This window comes from Hyperoodon ampullatus (assembly GCF_949752795.1).
Source record: "Hyperoodon ampullatus genome assembly, chromosome: 4".
Classification (NCBI taxonomy): Eukaryota; Metazoa; Chordata; class Mammalia; order Artiodactyla; family Ziphiidae; genus Hyperoodon; species Hyperoodon ampullatus.
The window spans coordinates 84,249,447-84,267,264 of record NC_136917.1 but is presented as its reverse complement, the minus strand read 5'-3'; the positions used below and the strand labels follow the sequence as shown (position 1 = coordinate 84,267,264).

At 43.0% G+C, this 17,818-nt stretch overlaps 1 protein-coding gene across 2 annotated transcripts in view; it reads left to right on the top strand.

The window, feature by feature from the left end:
- Positions 1 to 17,818, top strand: part of MCC (MCC regulator of WNT signaling pathway) — a gene marked incomplete at both ends in the record, with an annotated part of 445,755 nt that overhangs the window by 316,148 nt on the left and 111,789 nt on the right. For both annotated transcript variants that reach the window (XM_079702132.1, XM_079702131.1), the window contains one exon: positions 17,475 to 17,588. In XM_079702132.1, coding sequence (XP_079558258.1) covers positions 17,475 to 17,588 — 114 coding nt within the window. The remainder of the gene's footprint in view (positions 1 to 17,474; positions 17,589 to 17,818) is intronic.

Here is a 17,818-nt window from a genome sequence, read left to right as displayed (position 1 = left end):
TTTCTATTATCATCTTTCATAGCATAGATTTATCATTCCATATACTCCATTAATGTATTTCTGTGGAAATCGTTTAACTTACGGGGAATAACTAATTTTTTAAAGTTTTTTTTTTTGAGGTACATGAATAACTGCCTTTTTGTCCATAAAATGCAGTGGGAGAAAGAAACGCAATTACATTTTTTCAGAAGGTTTTAAAGAACAGATTCTGTAAAGAACTGGCCTCTAGATGGGTAGCTACTCTTAACATCTGGAATTTATTAAGAAAAAAAGAGCACCTTTTCAGCCAAATTCTGACACTCCTCATTTGAGTTATCAGTTCCTTAAGGCTGTCTAGTTGCCACGTTGACTTGAGCATGTACAGTGCAGAAGCTCCAAGTCGGCTTGCTGTGGCGAGCCCGTGGTTTATACTGCACTAGGTATGTGGAGTAACTGAAGAAAAGTCAACTTAACCTTGCTTTATAAAGGAGACTCTCAGTCTCTTTGTTTCCCCAGGAAATGATTTGATAGGGTCCCACTTTTTCTTCATGAACATAAATCTGTTGCCCAAAAGAATGTAATATCTGGAATGAGATGAGATAAATTTCTAATTTTTAAAATCTTGAGATAGCAGGCAACTTTTGAATAATTTTACTTTCTTTTAAGATGGCCAATGAAAGGGCAAGTTGGTAGCTGTAGATTAGGTTTCTCTGACCCAGGAAAGATTGTTTTAAAGGTCAAAAGGGAGTTGAGACCTGTTCCATTGCAAATTTAAGGTGGTGGTTTTTACCTTTTCTCTCTAGCCCACTATATGGGGGGAAGTGGAGCTAATCCTTTATGTATCAGTCACTTTAAATATCCAGTTCCACTGCAGTCATTTTCTGGGTAACCCTGGCCCTGAAGGTATGTAAATGCCACAGCTCTGGGGGCCACAGTGCAGCAAGGAATGAAGTGCTCCGATCGTGTGCTTCTGTAAATGTTGCTCTGTTACCCAGAGCATGATTGCCAGGATTTTAAAAAGCCAAGAAAACAAATCAAAAAAGCTTACTCTGTGGTGCCCTTGCCTCCCTTGAAATAACCTCAGTTTTCCTTTGCCACATGAAAAGAAACGTCCTCCATACTCTGTGTGTTGACTCACCGTTTTCGCCCGGCACATCTATTGGTGTAAAATGAGGGAATCAGACTGGAATGAATTTTGAGAGGCAGTAGACTAAATTCCCAGGCAGGACTGTACCCACGTCAGCCCGGAGAGAGGAGACTGGCCCCTGTCTTGAAAGGTTTTCCCGGAGAGAAATTCCATAGCGTTACTGCACCTTTGAAGACACAACAAGCTCCACTGTCAGGAGAGGTGTTGAGAGCAAACGTGAATCCTCAAGCTGAAATGTAAACTCATTATCTTGGACTGGGTACACTGGTGACTGCCCTCAGTGTAAGAGCTCGTCATTTGCCTGTCGGCTAGTGCTGATTTGCCTTCATCCTTCTTTGCCTTGGAGCTAAATAATCCTGCTTCACATTTGTGATATTTTTCTGGGAGCCCAAAGCTAAACTCAATTTTTTTTTTTTTAAATAAATGATGGCCTGGATTAAGACTGATGGGAAGACTATCTCACAGAGCCTTTGGATTTTGTCAACCTTGTTTACTCATCTCAGAATGGTGTTTGCGTTTAAAGTATAATATGACCCACACTAGCATTCAGAATCTTGACAACAGGGCAAATGAACAGGGCAACTCACTCGGGCCTCTGAGGAGATGGCTTCTGAATATCAGGCAAAAGCTTGCTCACCGTGTTTTCCAGCCCTGTGTTTAGTCCTGTGCCTAGTGATGGACAGTGTCAACTTCCTTAGCAGCGAAGCTCAGCTTTAATAGTTTGAGTAAATTTTGGTTTTGTGTTGTTGAAACGCCAGTATTTCTAGTCACTGCCAGATTTAGGATTTCCTTTGATATTTTTATATAGGTAGAAATGTTTAATTCTTAAACAGCCTAGGAGTCTTTAATACTTTCTCTGTACACTGCCTTTCTGCTTACAGGAAACAAAATTGGACAGCTTTAGGGAATTTCCTGTTTGCATTCTAGTGCCATGTCTCTAAGGAGATAAGAGGGAGGGGGTGCTGGGGAGAGCGTAGACAGTGCAGGAAACTCCAGGATTAGGTGTCACCTCTTTTTCTCTGGTGTGTTGGATCTAATGATTAAGGTTGCACTTCGTGAGCTTGGGAAAATGGGCAGTTCCTCCCTTGCAAGCACAGGAAGAGTTTAGTTTGCACATGAACCTAGATGATGGGAAGAAAGCAGTGCCACATCCAAACTGTTTGATGAGAGAACATCTTCCTTCTAGGAGAGTGTGTGCCGTTTGGTTGCCCCAAAGCTCCCCACCTTCCTGAGCCACCAGCGTGTCTATCTCTGCCGCCATCCTTCCGTGAGGTCAGACTGTGCTTGGGTTTGTTGGGGGCTGTGCACTAGAGGCTCAAAGACAGTGTCTCCCCACTGGGGGCTCCTTCCATTTAGAGAAAGTCAGAGGCGACTGATACTGTCTGCACCCAAAGGAATTTGTTTCATCAGCCATCCGGCGTGGCCTCCCCTTTATCCTTTCTGCTGCTTCTCTTCCAAGGGCGTTATAGCAGGCCCACGACAGCGGCGGGGTGGAGGTAAACACCCATGCAGGAGACCTCACGTTGTCCTCAGCTTCCCCATCTGCAGTGAGCTCTACCACACCCTCCACTGTACTTAAGCATTTCAGAGTTTGCCTGGCGAAATGGAGGGAACAGGAAAGAGGAATAAATGAGTTCGTAAGAGAGAAAGTTGTCAAGGCACATGTGATAAAACGTGTTCTTTGTAGGTAGAGGGGGAAGAAAGGGAGGCTTTGTTTATTAAAAATAATGCTGAGCTGTCAGGTGCCTTTTGAATTCGTATTGTGTTGTGGTTTCTAGAGGCCAAGTGGGAGGGTAGGGTGCCTTCCCCCTCAAAGCAGCTCCTTACAGGAAAGGAGCCGGAATGCTGTCAAGCTGGACCCAAACCACAGTGTTTTGTTCTAGTCCGTGGCTCACTTGCTCACGTTATTACATCTTTCATCTGCAGTTCTGACATCTTCGTGATTTGGCAAGGGATTGTGAAACACTCCCCAGGCGCTGGCCAGGCCGCCACTGGCAGATGGGTGGGGGGCACACCTGCTTAGGTGGGTTATTGGCTCACTTACAGGAACGGGGTCTGGGTTTGTCTGGCCACAGAGTTCTCCCTGCCCTTCACCTGCACAGTGCTTCTTGCCTCCAGCGCTGGGCACTGACAAAGCAAGTACAGGGGATCTCACTGCAACTCCCTTCTGGTGCCAGGGATGTTCCCAGTTTGTGCGGCACTGCTAGAAACTGTCTGGTGCTGGGTGCCATCCAAGTCCGCAGTCTTGGATCCTCAGATTCTCTCCCTGGGCCACATCAGATCATGTGATCAAAAACATTTGACCCTGGATACCCAGGGTAAATGAGATGCAGTATTGATGAATAGGGTAGGTCAGCTGGGGAGGTTCTGGTTTTAAGTACTAGAAAACCTTACTGTGCCTCCGTTTCTGATCTGCAGAATGAAGTAATAATTACTTCTATCTTGTTGAGTGAGAATTCAGTGAAAACCCATATAAGGCAATTGGCATGGTCCCTGGCACATAGAAGTGTGCTAGCCAGAATTCATCTGAAGTATTGTGCTTGGTCCTAAGTACCATGTATCAAAAAAAAACCCAAAACACTGACATCCTGGAGGGACCACTGGGGGATGGAGAACTGTTGTAGCCATTTGGTGACCTAGAGGGGATATTAACAATACAGTGAATTATTCAGAGAGTTTGAAGTATGGAAGACAGTACTACGTTAGACATTGTTTCATCTAAGTTATTTTTACTTTATTTTATAAGCTACTTCTATTTACACATAGAAAAATATTTGACAGATATCTCTAGGTGGTAGGGGTAAGGATAATGTAAGTTCTTTTATCTGTATCTTCTAATTTTCTAAATGTATCCATTCAACAAATCTGTCTGAAGTCCTCACATGTACCAGGCACAGTTCATCTTGTTCGTTGGCTACTTCCCTAGTTCCGTGACATGTCTGCCTTCTTGGAACTTATAGCCTCATGGGGGAATGACTCAACAAAAAACTCGTGTGATATATTGTCAGGGAGTAATAAGTTATGAAAAATAAAGAGGAGTGAAAGGCTAGAGGAGCAGTAGGGGAGAAGGAAGGCTGGTGGGTGGGGACAGGTGGAAAGCAGCTGGAATGAATTGACTCAGCATCCATATGGGAAGTTATGATTACCACGTTAATTATATATTTCTCTATTTTGTTGGCAGCATAGTTTATTATGCATATCATGCAGTTTATTCAACCACTGTTTTTCCTTTTTCTTTTTTTTTTTTTTTTTTACTGTCACGAACAGGTCTTTGTGCATATCCTTGCTTACACTAAGCTCTTCTGTCTTCAGATACATTTTTATGGAGGTTCATTTTGGGGTCCCTGTATATGTCCCACTTGGTTCCTGACCCTCTCTTACCTTGTGCTATGAGGAGCCAGGAGGTGGGGAATATAGACTGGGCGTAAGGCTCCTCCAGTTTCTAGGCTGTTGAGGATAAATGTGTTTGCCTGCTTCCCTGCAGGCCCGGCCAGGATGTAGGGAGCTGCTGATCCAATTGCACATGTTGAAAGGCAGGCAAAATGTAGATCACTGTGACTAATGTGAGCTGGGCCTCAAGGTAATGATGAGTCATTCTGATTGTTTAATCAGGGTTTGTGTAAACAAGGAGATAGGAAAGTAGCCCATCAACGCTTTTAGGGCCCCAAGTTATCCTGATACTTTTTAGCAAGCACAAAGGCATGGCAAGATGATCATGATAATTAAGATGACAACAGTCATTGTGGCTAACTTTCTGCCAGGCAGCATTGTGTTCAGGTGAGCTACCTGTAGTATGTTCGTTTAATTTTTACAATTCTGTATGGTTGGCTATCATTACAGGATGAGTAAAGTGAGGCTTGGAAATTTTTAACAACTTAACCAAGCTTGAACTAGTACTTAGGTCTGGGGTTTTTATTTGTTTTTGTTTTGTTATAAAGCCTATGTCCTTAACCACTGAACTGTTTTCCCCATCACTTTCTCTCTTCTTCCTCTCTCATTTTCTTCCTTTTCAGGGAACAAGTCCTGGTTGGGACTAGTATTGACTGGGTTAGGTGATTTGGAAAGGAGAGAAGATTCAGACCTTTTCTTCTCTCTAAGCACACTGTTCTCTGAAGCAGTCAGCAGGGCCCCTGATGGCAGAGAACACTGAGCAGATTTGAAATGTGTCTTCTACCCTTTCCTGGTGCTTTGGATTAGACGCAGCAGTGAGCGGTGAAATGGCCCATCAGTCAGCAGCCCCATGGTGAGGAAGGAGAAGCCAGGGCCCGCCTGAGACTTCCCTGAAATGGGAACTTGTTTAGGGCATCAAGCATTTTAAAGGGATTTTCTTTACAAGAAATAGTGCATGTGAAAATCTCTCTCAAATGTTGGGAATACATTTGAATATGATTGTACTGAATATCTCAATAGTCAACATCTTGGCTGTCTCCTGTGCTTAAATGAAAAGACTGAGATCATGTGCCTTGAGTTTTGTATACATAGAAAGTCCATATGTATATATATGTGTGTTAATATCTGTATGTGTGTATAAGTATGTATCTGTATATGTATACACACACACACACACTCAAATCTAAATCTTCACTTGTTTTCCCAAAGAACAAAACATTGTCCTCAATCCAGTAAAAAATAAGGAACTTCCAAAGCACTCAACTATTGCTATTAAAGTACCTTGGTTTTTCCTGATCTGCAAAGTTTATGGAGTGTTTCACCATTAAAGGTACTTGGTTTCTTTAGAAAAGAGAATTTGATACCTACTAAATTGGATCAATATAAAAATTTAGGAACAATGCAGACCTTGTCAAGGAAGTCTTTTACTCCTGTTCATATAATTCTCTGTGGGACTTTCTGCCTCAGGGATCACATCAGTATTTAGTACACACTGAAATATTCATGTCTTCTGATTAGCAGGATTTAACTGTTACATCTTGATCTCCTTCGTGATGTGCCATTAGGATGCAACCCACCTTGAAATTTAAGCAGGTGCTGACAGGTTATTGCTGTGTCTTTATTTTGTTTGTGTTTCTTTCCAGATATCCTTGTATTGCATGTAATTTTGGTTTCCCTTGAAAATAACACCACAAAAAGTAAGAATTTAGTAGTGGAAAATGCTGTGACTTGTTTTTACCAGCAACTATTGTACAGTAAAATTTAAAATGTGTGTATATATATATAAAATATTCTGTTTAGATTTTTTAAGATTTATCAGTTAAGATAACCTTTTCTCCTATGTTCTGTTTAGTTAGAGCTTTTTCACCTACACTTCAATATTTCCCTTCTTAACTTTCCCTCATAGATCGGGTATGGACATATCCAGAGATTAATTTTTCTCTGCTTTCCTGGGCCTGATATCAGCTTAATGGTCTTGTGTTTCTCAAAATGTTGGAAGTTTTAAAGAATTAATACCTTTTTCCTCATGCTAATTTTGCAGTTGCGCTTTTTCCCCTCATAAAAAGAACTCTCTGTCTGAGACCTTATCTTCTCAATAGTTTCATGAAAGGATCTCAGCAGTGCTAGGGTATTCTGTTGCAAAGCATGAGGCATGGTTGTGAACCAGGCTCTGGGGTTAGACTGACAAGGGTTTTCATTCTAGCTCTGCCACTTACTAGTTTGGCAAGTTACTGAACTTCTAAGTCTCAATTCCTACCTCTTTAAATTGGGGTTAACAATAGTACCTATTTCAAAGGCTATGTGAAGAATAATTAAGAAAGTACATGCATGTTACGTGCTTTAAATATAGCAATGGCACATAGCAAACGTCCACATGTTAGCTAATATCATTTCCAGTAAAAATTATGTGACATTTTAATTTTTTATTGAAGTATAGTTGATGCATAATATTATATAAGTTATAGATGTATAATACAGTGATTCACAATTTTTAAAGGTCATACTCCATTTGTAGTTATTATAAAATATTGGCTTTATTCCCTGTGTTGTACAGTATATCCTTGTAGCTTATTTTATACCTAATAGTTTGTACCGCTTAATCCTCTACGCCTATATTTCCCCTACACCCTTTCCTCTCCCCACTGGTAACCACTAGTTTGTTCTCTGTATCTGTGAGTCTGCTGCTTTTTTGTTATATTCACTGGTTTGTTTTATTTTTTGAGTTCCACGTATAAGTCATATCATATGGTATTTGTCTTTCTCTGTTGGACTTATTTCACTTAGCCTAATGCCCCCTAGGTCTACCCATGTTGCTGCAAATGACAAAATTCCATTCTTTTCTATGGCTGAGTAGTATTCCATTGTATATATATACCACATCTTCTTTATCTATTCATCTATTTATGGACACTTAGGTTGCTTCCATATCTTGGCAAGTATAAATAATGCTGCTATGAACATTGAAGTGCATGTATCATTTTGAATTAGTGTTTATGTTTTTTTTCAGATATATACCCAGGAATGGAAATGCCATGTCCTTTGGTAGTTCTATTTTTACTTTTTTGAGAAACCTTCATACAGTTTTTCACAGTGGCTGCACCAATTTACATTCCCACCGACAGTGTACGAGGGTTCCCTTTTCTCCACATCCTTGCCAACATTAGTGTTCTTTTTGATGATAGCCATTCTGACAGGTGTGAGATATCTCATTATGGTTTTGATTTGCATTTCCCTGATGATTAGCGATGTTGAGTATGTTTTCATGTGCCTGTTGGCCATCTGCATTTCTCTCTGGAAAAATGTCTATTCAGTTCTTATTGGGTTGTTTGGTTTGTTGATGTTGAGTTGCATGGGCTGTTTATATATGTTGGATATTAACCCTTTATTGGTCATATCATTCGCAAAGGTTTTCTCCCATTCAGTAGGTTGTCTTTTTGTTTTGTCAGTGGTTTCCTTTGTTGTGAAAAAGGTTCTAAGTTTAATTAGGTCCTGTTTGTTTATTTTTGCTTTTATTTCCTTTGTTTTAGGAGAGGGATCAAAAAAAAATACTGCTTATGATTTTTCTCAAAGAGTGTTCTGCCTATGTCTTCCTCTAGGAGTTTTGTGGTATCCAGTCTTACATTTAGGTCTTTAATCCATTTTGAGTTTATTTTTGTATATGGTGTTAGAGAATTTTCTAATTTCATTCTTTTACATGTAGCTGTCCAGTTTTCCTAGCACCACGTATTGAAAGGACTGTCTTTTCTCCATTGTATATTCTTGCCTCCTTTGTCATAAATTAATTGATCATAAGTATGTGGGTTTATCTCTGGGCTCTCTGTTCTCTTCCCTTGATCTGTGTGTCTCTTGTGCCAGTACACCATACTATTTTGATTACTGTAGCTTTGTAGTAGAGTCTAAAGTTAGGGAGTATGGTTCCTTTAGTTCTGTTGTTCTTTCTCAGGATTGTTTTGGCTATTCGGGATCTTTTGTGTTTCCAGACAAATTTTAAAAATATTTGTTCTAGTTCATATGCAAGGATTTTTTTTCAATATCTGCAAATCAATCAATGTGATACACCACATAACAAATTGAAGAATAAAAATCATATGATGATCTCAGTAGATGCAGAAAAAGCCTTGGATAAAATTCAATATTCATTTATGATAAAAACTCTTCAGAAAGTGGGTTTAGAGGGCGTGTACCTCAACATAATAAAGGCCATATATGACAAACCCACAGCTAACATCATACTCAGTGGCGCTAAGATCAGGAACAAGACAAGGATGTTCACTGTTGCCACTTTTATTCAACATAGTTTTGGAAGTCCTAGCCATAACAATCAGAGAAGAAAAATAAAGAAAAGGGATCCAAACTGGAAGGGAAGAATTAAAACTGTCACTGTTTGCAGGTGATGTGATACTATACATAGCAAACCCTAAAGATGCCACCAGAAAACTACTAGAGCTCATCAATGAATTCAGTAAAGCTGCAGGCTACAAAATTAATGCACAGAAATCTCTTGCATTCTTATACACTAACAATGAATGATCAGAAAGAGAAACTAAGGAAACAATCCCTTTTACCATCGCATCAAAGAGAATAAAATACCTAGGAATAAACGTACCTAAGGAGACAAAAGACCTGTACTCTGAAAACTATAGGATGATGAAATAAATTGAAGACTACACAAACAGATGGAAAGATATACATTGTTCTTGGATTAGAAGAATTAATACTGATAAAATGACCATACTACCCAAGGCAATGTACAAATTCAGTGTGGCTTATTTTTAGAGGAGCATATTTTTGAAGATGGAGTGGAATTGAGGGTTATCTTCAAAGTTGGGAGGATCAGTCTTGGACACCTCCCCTCCTTGAGAGCCGTCTCCCACCCATTTGCCTTAGGTGGGTGCTAGGGATGATGGTGTTGCTGTTTTCACAGTTGGTACCTGGGTCCTGCTTTGTGATTTGGCACCATCACCTACATCAGGCACTCTTGGATGGGATCAGTTTGTCTATTGGGTGGTATTTTAGTGCTACCATGTTGAAGGGGATTTAGAGTGCTGTTTTCGACAACTGAACTTCAGTGGAGGTTTAAAAAGTAACTCAGGGACCACTGACCGATGAAATCATCAGATAAAATGAAAGACAAAAAGCTCCTGTTTTCTGAGTTGGTCTAGGTCAGCAAAAAGTGATTAGCTTGCAGCGGGGCAATCTTGTAGATGGTGTTTAATGAGTTTTTACATTTCAAGGCTATGAGCATCCTTTCTTGAAATATTACACAGTAGGTGCCCCTAGCTGGAATTCTAGCTGTAAATAGGAATGTTCCAGTCCTGGAAGCCACTGAACAGGCCTGATTGTGTCCATCTGGCAAGGAACGTTCCCCTTTTGACAGGGATTTTGTTCTTTATGTATCTGAATTAGAGCACCCAGCACGTGGGGAGTCTTGCAGGGGAAGCTGAATGAGGCTGCTTTCTCGTGTACAGATGTCTCCTGCTATTTTGAAGGATGGGGCTGGATATAGACATTTATTCACTACCCAGGAGCTCCTGGATTGCCATATGGGAGAGCAGGAAGCCTCTGGATAGGGAATGAGGAAATCTGAATTTGATGAGCCTTGTTTTTCTGAGTCTGTTTAATGCCTTTACAACGAAGGAATTGAACTAGATGTTCTTGAGTTCCCTCGCCAGCCATAAGGTTATGTGTGATTTTTAAATTTCTAGGGGAAAGATTGTTGCTGATCAGTTCTGTATATAAATGAAGCTTCCTTGGGAAGTGAGCTTCAGCAAATCCATTCTGGGACCAGTGGGCAAATAAAGTATGAAGAGCCCCAAGCACAGAGCTCAGGGTGGGGCCGTCTGGTACAGACCCTTCTCAAAAAGATGAAAAAGCACAGAAAGTTAAAGAGAGTCTCCAAATCGACACTGAGCTGAGCTGACCGCCAGCCCTGAGCTTCATCATTGTCACTAGAGGGCTCGCCACGCCATCTCCCGCTGCCCCCTGCTTCACCCCCTGTCCCTGCCTCTGCCAGTGTGCACATCCTCCCACCCATCCACATACATGCACACATGTGTATCCTGCAAGCCAGGAGGGCAGTGGCATGTTGAGTTGGAAGTACCAGCAAAGCACACAGCAGAGACGATTAGAGCATGGAGTGTCTGTGTGTTAATATGTCTTCTACTGTTTATCAGTTCCCTGCCCTTGGGCTGATTTCTTATCCCTCCTCTGTGCCTTGATTCCTCATTTGTCAGAAGGAGGTGATAATACCTGGTCTCATAGCATTGCGGTGAGGGTTAAATGAGGTACTGCATGAAATGTGCTTAGCCCAAGTGCCTGGTACCCGCTAAACATTCAGCAAATGGTAACTATTAATGTTATGACTTACTACTATCGAGTTGCCTGGAATTCTTAGAATATTCCCAAAGCTTGGCACTGGGGTTGTGTCCTTTCTTCTGCAGGACTCTGTAGCTGATTGAGTTAGGTAAAGTGTAGAAAGCACTTAGTGCAGAGCCTGTCAAGAGTGTGTGTTCAGCATATAGTGGGTTAATTAATGTTATTTTTAAATAAATATTTTTAAGTCTCTAAAAAAAAAAAAGAATATGTGTTCAGTAAAGGTTAGTTGCCCTTATTTCTTCCCCTTTAAGGAAGAGAACAGTTCTCTAAGTGGAAGCAGTTGGCACTACCCATTGTCTCACTCAAATATGAACAAGAACTATGTTGTATACCTTGCAGCTGGAGGGCAAGTGGCCCACTTAGAAGGACAGGATGGGCATTCCCATCATCACTGGTGGGAGGGAAATAGAGGCACCCTGGCAGTGAATGGCTTACAGGAGCATCTCAGGTAGCCAGACCAAGTACAGCGAGAGAAAGAACACAGTTTCCTCTGAGTGAGCTTACCTGCCAACAAAGCGGAAAAGCCTAGCTCAGCCATGTCACCATTAGTACTCCATGGTCTCTGGATGGAGACTTGAGGATGAACTCATTCCTCTGTTTCAGGTGTGGCTGTGGAAGCTTTTGGTCCTTTTGAAGGCAGTGCTGTAAAAGAGCAGACCCAAGTCCCAGAAAGATGAGTAAAATGGTGGACCTAGAGTTTGGCAGCCTCGATTCTGGTTCTGGACCCCTTCAACAGCTGTGGCCCTTGGGAAGAGTACTTGTTCCTCAGCACACTGGGAATCATAGCCTCCCTGTAGGCCACGGAGGTGTGGTATGATGGAGACCCAGTGGGATAATGCATAGGAGGGTGCCAAGTGATCAGGAAAGCACCGGCATCTGTTCTATTGTCTTTATTGCCAGTAGTAGCAAGATAAAGAAGCATCTTATAACCATAAGTACACAGTGGTGCTCCTGGGGGCTCATTAGAGTCATTGGGCTGCTGGCTTAAAAGGGCATCCTAAGAAGTGTGAAGCCCTTTGTCTCATGGCTAATGGGTAACAGGAAGCACATCTATCCACATAGCCCAGGAGCAGCCACCAGGAGAGACCGTCACAAAGGCACTGCTTGCTCCCTACCCCGGGCTCCCGGCAGCTGGACACCTTATCTCTCAGAGGCTTCGCAAGCTTGTCTTTACAGCCAGCTGAACTGTGAAATATTAGTCAAGCAATGTTTCATCCAAAAATAACCACCATTTTGACAGTTGTCTTGAAGCCAAATTTCCAGGTGGTTTACTTTTCCTTTGGATACACACTGTAAAATGAATGTGAAGCCAGGCTCAAAACAGCCTAGGGAATTAGTATCTTTTATCTCCAGAACTATGAGGTATGCATGGATTTATATCCTTCAGGTGCTAGACCCAAAGTTGTATTAGGAAGTGTCATGGTCCCATCCCAACCTTGCTGAGGCCTTGGGTTAAAATTTCACAGAGAATTAAGAGCCTTGACAGTCAGCTCCTTAAGCCTTGGGACTTCTGCTAAAGTCCCAAGGCTTAAGCCCTCTCATTCCTGTGCTGTTAACCCCCAGGAAGTGTGCTGCTCCAAGACAGGACTGTGTTACTTCCTCATCTGAATGTACCTCTCACTACCTATAGTGAGGCTTCATCTGAGAAGGTTGTTGACTTGAAACTTGCTGGCTTAAAACCTGGCTGGGAAAGAGGAAATGCACGTTGTTGAATGCTTACTTGGTTTCAGACACTATGCTGGTCATTTTATGGATGGCCATCTCATTTTACCTTTACGACAGCAAAAAAAACCCTTTTATAAAAAACCAGTTAAATCAACTGTCCAATGACAAATCACTAACAAGAATCATAAACGAGACATGAACCCAGGTTTATCTGATTCTTTATAAATTAGTCTCAGATCAACTTCATTTGCCAGAGTATCACAACATAATAGTGGCCTATACAGCGGAGGTCTGTTCTTGCTATTCTATTACAGAAGTCTGGAGTTAGGCAGTCCAAAGCTAGTAGGGTGGCTTTACAAAGTTGTTAGGGATTCAGGCACCTTCCACTCCCTACAGTGTGGACCTCATCTTTCTGATGCAAGATGGCTGCTGGAGCTCCATCCATCACATTAATATACCAAGCAGCAAGGCTGGAGGAAGAGAAAAACAGCATGACCTCCCTCAAAAAGATTTTCCCAGAACTTCCACATATTTTTTTTTCTTCCACATATTTTTGCTTCTGTCTCCTTGGCTAGAACTTTGTCACATGGCTACACCTAGCTCCAGCTGCAAGGGAGGCTGGGAACTGGGATATTTTAGCTGAGCAGTAGTCTGACCAACGAAGAATCGAGGTCTTGTTCCTGAGCATGAAGAGAAAAGTGTGTTTGGGAAGAGACCAGCACGGTCTGCAAACGTCTCTTTGGTTAGTGAAACATCTTTTAATGGTACTTGGAGGTCCATGTGTCTGAAGCTCTGACTCAAGGTAGAGGCCGTTTCAGAAGCCAGAATATAAGTAAAGAGATCCTGAAAAATGATGCAAATATAATTTTTCTATTATAGATAGTTGACAGTTTTGGTTGCTGTGGTAAATTTTTCTTTCCAGGATTTAAACCCACTATCACTCCTTTTAAAATTTACCCGGAAAGACCTCTATTCTCTTATTTTCTTAATGCTGGGCTTGACACAGGTCTACACAGGTTCTGTCATAATACTTGTAGCATTGCTTGAAAACTCTCTAGCTATTGAATTTGCAGGGATACCACCAGGTCTGCCAGAATGAGGGGGGTGAAACCCCAAAAGAAGGAGATCCAGTCAGCTCTTGAGTACTGGGTGATTGACAAGGTGGAACAGGGGAGCTCCGGAGCTGCAGCTGGCAGGGAGCGTCCACTCTTCCTTGTGGTGAGAACAGGACTCATCCTGTGCTCAGTTGTGGGAATGAGAGAGGGGTCGGTCAGACACATTCTCAGCAACACGTCTTGCAACTTGTGGGCAAACTTCTTTCCACACTGCACGTCCCACCCTTTGTAGTTAGTTTCTGCTGAGTACTTGTCAGTGACACTAAGGAACAAGTGTATACTGCACCTGGTTTTTAAAGTTTTACCTTCTATCAGAATTGCTGGTGGACAGGGAAAGAAGATGCAGCAGGGAAAGATAATAACCGTTTACGGTTTCTATGCTACAGCCTTCACCTGCAGAAAACACTGTGACAACTCTTGTTTTTTTGTTTTTTTGGTTTTTTTGCGGTATGCGGGCCTCTCACTGTTGTGGCCTCTCCCGTTGCAGAGCACAGGCTCCAGACGCGCAGGCTCAGCGGCCATGGCTCACGGGCCCAGCCTCTCCACGGCATGTGGGATCTTCCCAGACCGGGGCACGAACCCGTGTCCCCTGCATCAGCAGGCGGACTCTCAACCACTGCGCCACCAGGGAAGCCCAACTCTTGTTTTTTTTAATACAAAAGCCTCTTTCTCTTACAAAAAAAAAAAAAAATTAAACAGGAAAGTATCCCAGAAGAGTTTGAAACCACCCAAAGGCCACCACCAAAAACTTAGAATGCCAACTTTCCAGTTTATTTTTCTATTACATATTCATTATTTTTATAATCAGAGGCAAACATTTTAAGTAAAGTTTTCATCCACAGGGAAAAGAACCCTGAAAATCACTGTCACATACAACACTGCATAGTGAGGAAGGGGCATGGTGACCTTGGTTCTGATGCTAGGCTCTCCACGGGACCTGGAGTGAGCAGGTCAGTCTCTGGGTTTCAGTCCTCACTCGCAGATGTGGAAGTGGGAGATGCCACATGCCGAAGGCCTTTCCTCCACTCAGACATCTGTGGTTATGACACTTGACACCGTCTGCAAAACTTGGGGGCATCACAGAGCTGGCGTCTAGTCCAGGTGGTTCTTAGTTCGGAGTTCATAGATAGATTCCGGGGTGTGTCATCATCTTAATTAGGCGGAACACATGCATAAGCACCAAGTTTATACCCTCCTCTAGGAGAAGGGCCCAACACATTCATGATATTCTTAAGGAATCTTCAAGTTAAGAACAACTGAGGGGCTTCCCTGGTGGCACAGTGGTTAAGAATCCGCCTGCCAATGCAGGGGACACGGGTTCGAGCCCTGGTCCAGGAAGATCTCACATGCCGCGGAGCAACTAAGCCCGTGAGCCGCAACTACTGAGCCTGTGCTCTAGAGCCCACGAGCCACAACCACTGAGCCCGTGAGCCAGAATGACTGAAGCCTGCGCGCCTGGAGCCCATGCTCCACAACAAGAGAAGCCACCACAGTGAGAAGCCTGTGCACTGCAACGAAGAGTAGCCCCTGCTCGCCGCAACTAGAGAAAGCCCGCGTGCAGCAACGAAGACTCAACACAGCCAAAAAATAAATAAAATAAAATTAATTAATTTAAAAAAAAAAGAAAAACTGATCAATTCGTATTTGATAGATAGGCATCTTCCATCCAGAGAAGCAAAGGGACTTGCCCCACAAGCACATCTGATGGATCCTTTGGCAATCTGGAGTGCTGGTGTTACCGTCTCTCAGCCCAGGGCTGTCCTCCATAGAATGTGACCCAGCCTGGACCCCTCTGCCCTGTACTGTGATGGAAATAACCACTCTGTGTGTCTCCCCATCTGGCCCAGTTCATGAGGTCAGTATGGAGTATATAGTCTCCTCTGTCAGCTTTTCCCCCGAATTCTCCCCCAACCCCTGCAGGCAGCCCTTTCCCCCAGAAGTAGGATGGGAGATGGATGAGAGAGGAAGCAAGTCTAGGCTCTCATAGTTGGGCTCCTTGTTTCTGCTCCTATATATCTTAAAGAACATGTCCGCTCTCCATGTATTTCATCCTTCCTGTCAGAGGTGAGGTGGTGGGTCTTCTCCCAAGACCAGACATAATAGCATAGCAGACCACAGTGTCTGTCGCTAAAGGAGCATTCTCAGATTGACAGTTCAGAGGCAGAAGGGGCAACCCAGCTATGTAAGGGAGTGAATTTGTATCCCTCTCCCCACGCTGGGAGCAAAACTGCCTCCAAAAAATTGTACAATGGGAACACTGGTATTTGTGCTGAGAATTCATCACAGAAACCCTGTATCTGAAACCCAAAGTGACCTTTTCTGAGCGGCCCTAGCCCTACATGAGAAGACAAATAGCACCAGATTGCCTGACATTTCCTTTTTTAAATTTCAAGCGTTCCTGATTTCAAATCGGCTGTTGATCTGTTGGTTTGCAGCCCCGATGCAGTTAAGTGAAGTCGCAGTCACTGCTGTGATAGTCTCACAAACAACCGCTTTGAAACCCTAGCCCCCGCCCTATGTCTCCTTCTCGCCTACTCACCCTCCCCCAAGCCTCCCAGCCTCCACGCAGCATGGAGGGGCAGGTTGCAGAAAAGAGCATCTTTCTAAACCTGAAATTAAAATCTTCAAAGTGGAGTTGTGTGCCACTGCACTGTGTACATCTTGAAAGATCAAATTTATTTACTCCTCACTTTACATCCTCTTGGCAGAAGCTTTACAGAAACCCTGTGTAGAGGGAGGGTTTGCTCTGATTCGCATCACTCACCCAAGTGTCATGTGGAATTCAGCTCAGGGATGGTCTGTGCTCCACCTGGGATTGACAGTGAAGACAGCGAAGTAGTGACTCAGAGGGCAAGGAAGGCTCTAAGGTGCTGCTCCAGGAGACATGGTTGAACAGATGATAAGGATGGTCCCAGCCATCCACCTGCAAAGCCACAGCAGGCACATGTGTGGTAGGCATGTGTGCATCCCAGGCTCCATGTGCAGAAGCTGAAAGCTGAGCGGGTTGAGATCCTGGAAGTGCGTGATACGCTTGTTAATCTGCTGAAGAACGTTCTTTTCTTGCTCCTCTTACCCTGAGAGAGGTGGCTGGGGAAAGGTGTAGCGATGGATTCTTGGTTTCTCTCGCCATAGCATAATTTATCAGAGTTCCGGTTCTGATTCTGAGAGGCCTGCTTGCACAGAAGCATCATCTGGTCAATCTAGTCTGTCTGGGGGACAATGAGGAAGGGAGGAGCTGGCAAGAAAATTAATGCGTCAACTTGAGGAGGAGAACATCGGAAACAATGAGCTCTCCCATTTTTTTTTCTTAATACTCAGCCCTTTGGTTCGTCTGGACATGCGGCAGTATGGGTGATTGAATTGAAAAAAAAAAATTGAATTGCCCCATTCAACTCGCATATTTTCCCAAAGGTAAAAGCTAATTTGGTCCTGCCTTTTCCTTGCTTCTTGAGAAGCAGGCAGTCCACACCAGCCTTTAATCTTATCCTTGCTGAGTAACTCGGAGAAAGCCCCTAGAATGAGCAGCTTTCCTCTCTATTTTTATTAGACAATCCAAAATTAGGTCCTACTGCCCGCACATAATAGTGTTCTCCCTGTTACATTTAGGGTGACCAGATAATCCAGCTTGCCTGTGACACACCTGATTTCCGTCCATTGTCCCCTGAGATTAATATCACCCAAGGTGTCCCATTGTAGATGATACCTATTTTTATGTGATCACACTAATTACAGGAAATGAAGGGAAGGAAATGAGTGTCTGCTGAAGGGTCTAACCTTGTGCTCCTTTCTTCCCGTCACTGCAGCTTCACTTGGCAGCCCTGGCATCACTCAAGGGAGATATAGTGGAGCTTAATAAACGTCTGCAGCAAACGGAGCGGGAACGGGACCTTCTGGAAAAGAAATTGGCCAAGGCACAGGTAAGGGATCTGGAAAGGTTTTTTTTTACTTTATTTTTTAAGATGAAACAGATACAGAAATCTCCACAAAACAAATGATGGTTTGATGAGCAGACCTCCTCATGACCACTGTCCAGGTCAAGAATTAGAACCTGACAGTCATCCCAGAAGTCCCTCCTTATGTCCCATCCCAATCCCACTTTTCCTCCCCACATGACTTTTATAGTCATATTTCCTGTTTCTTTACAGTT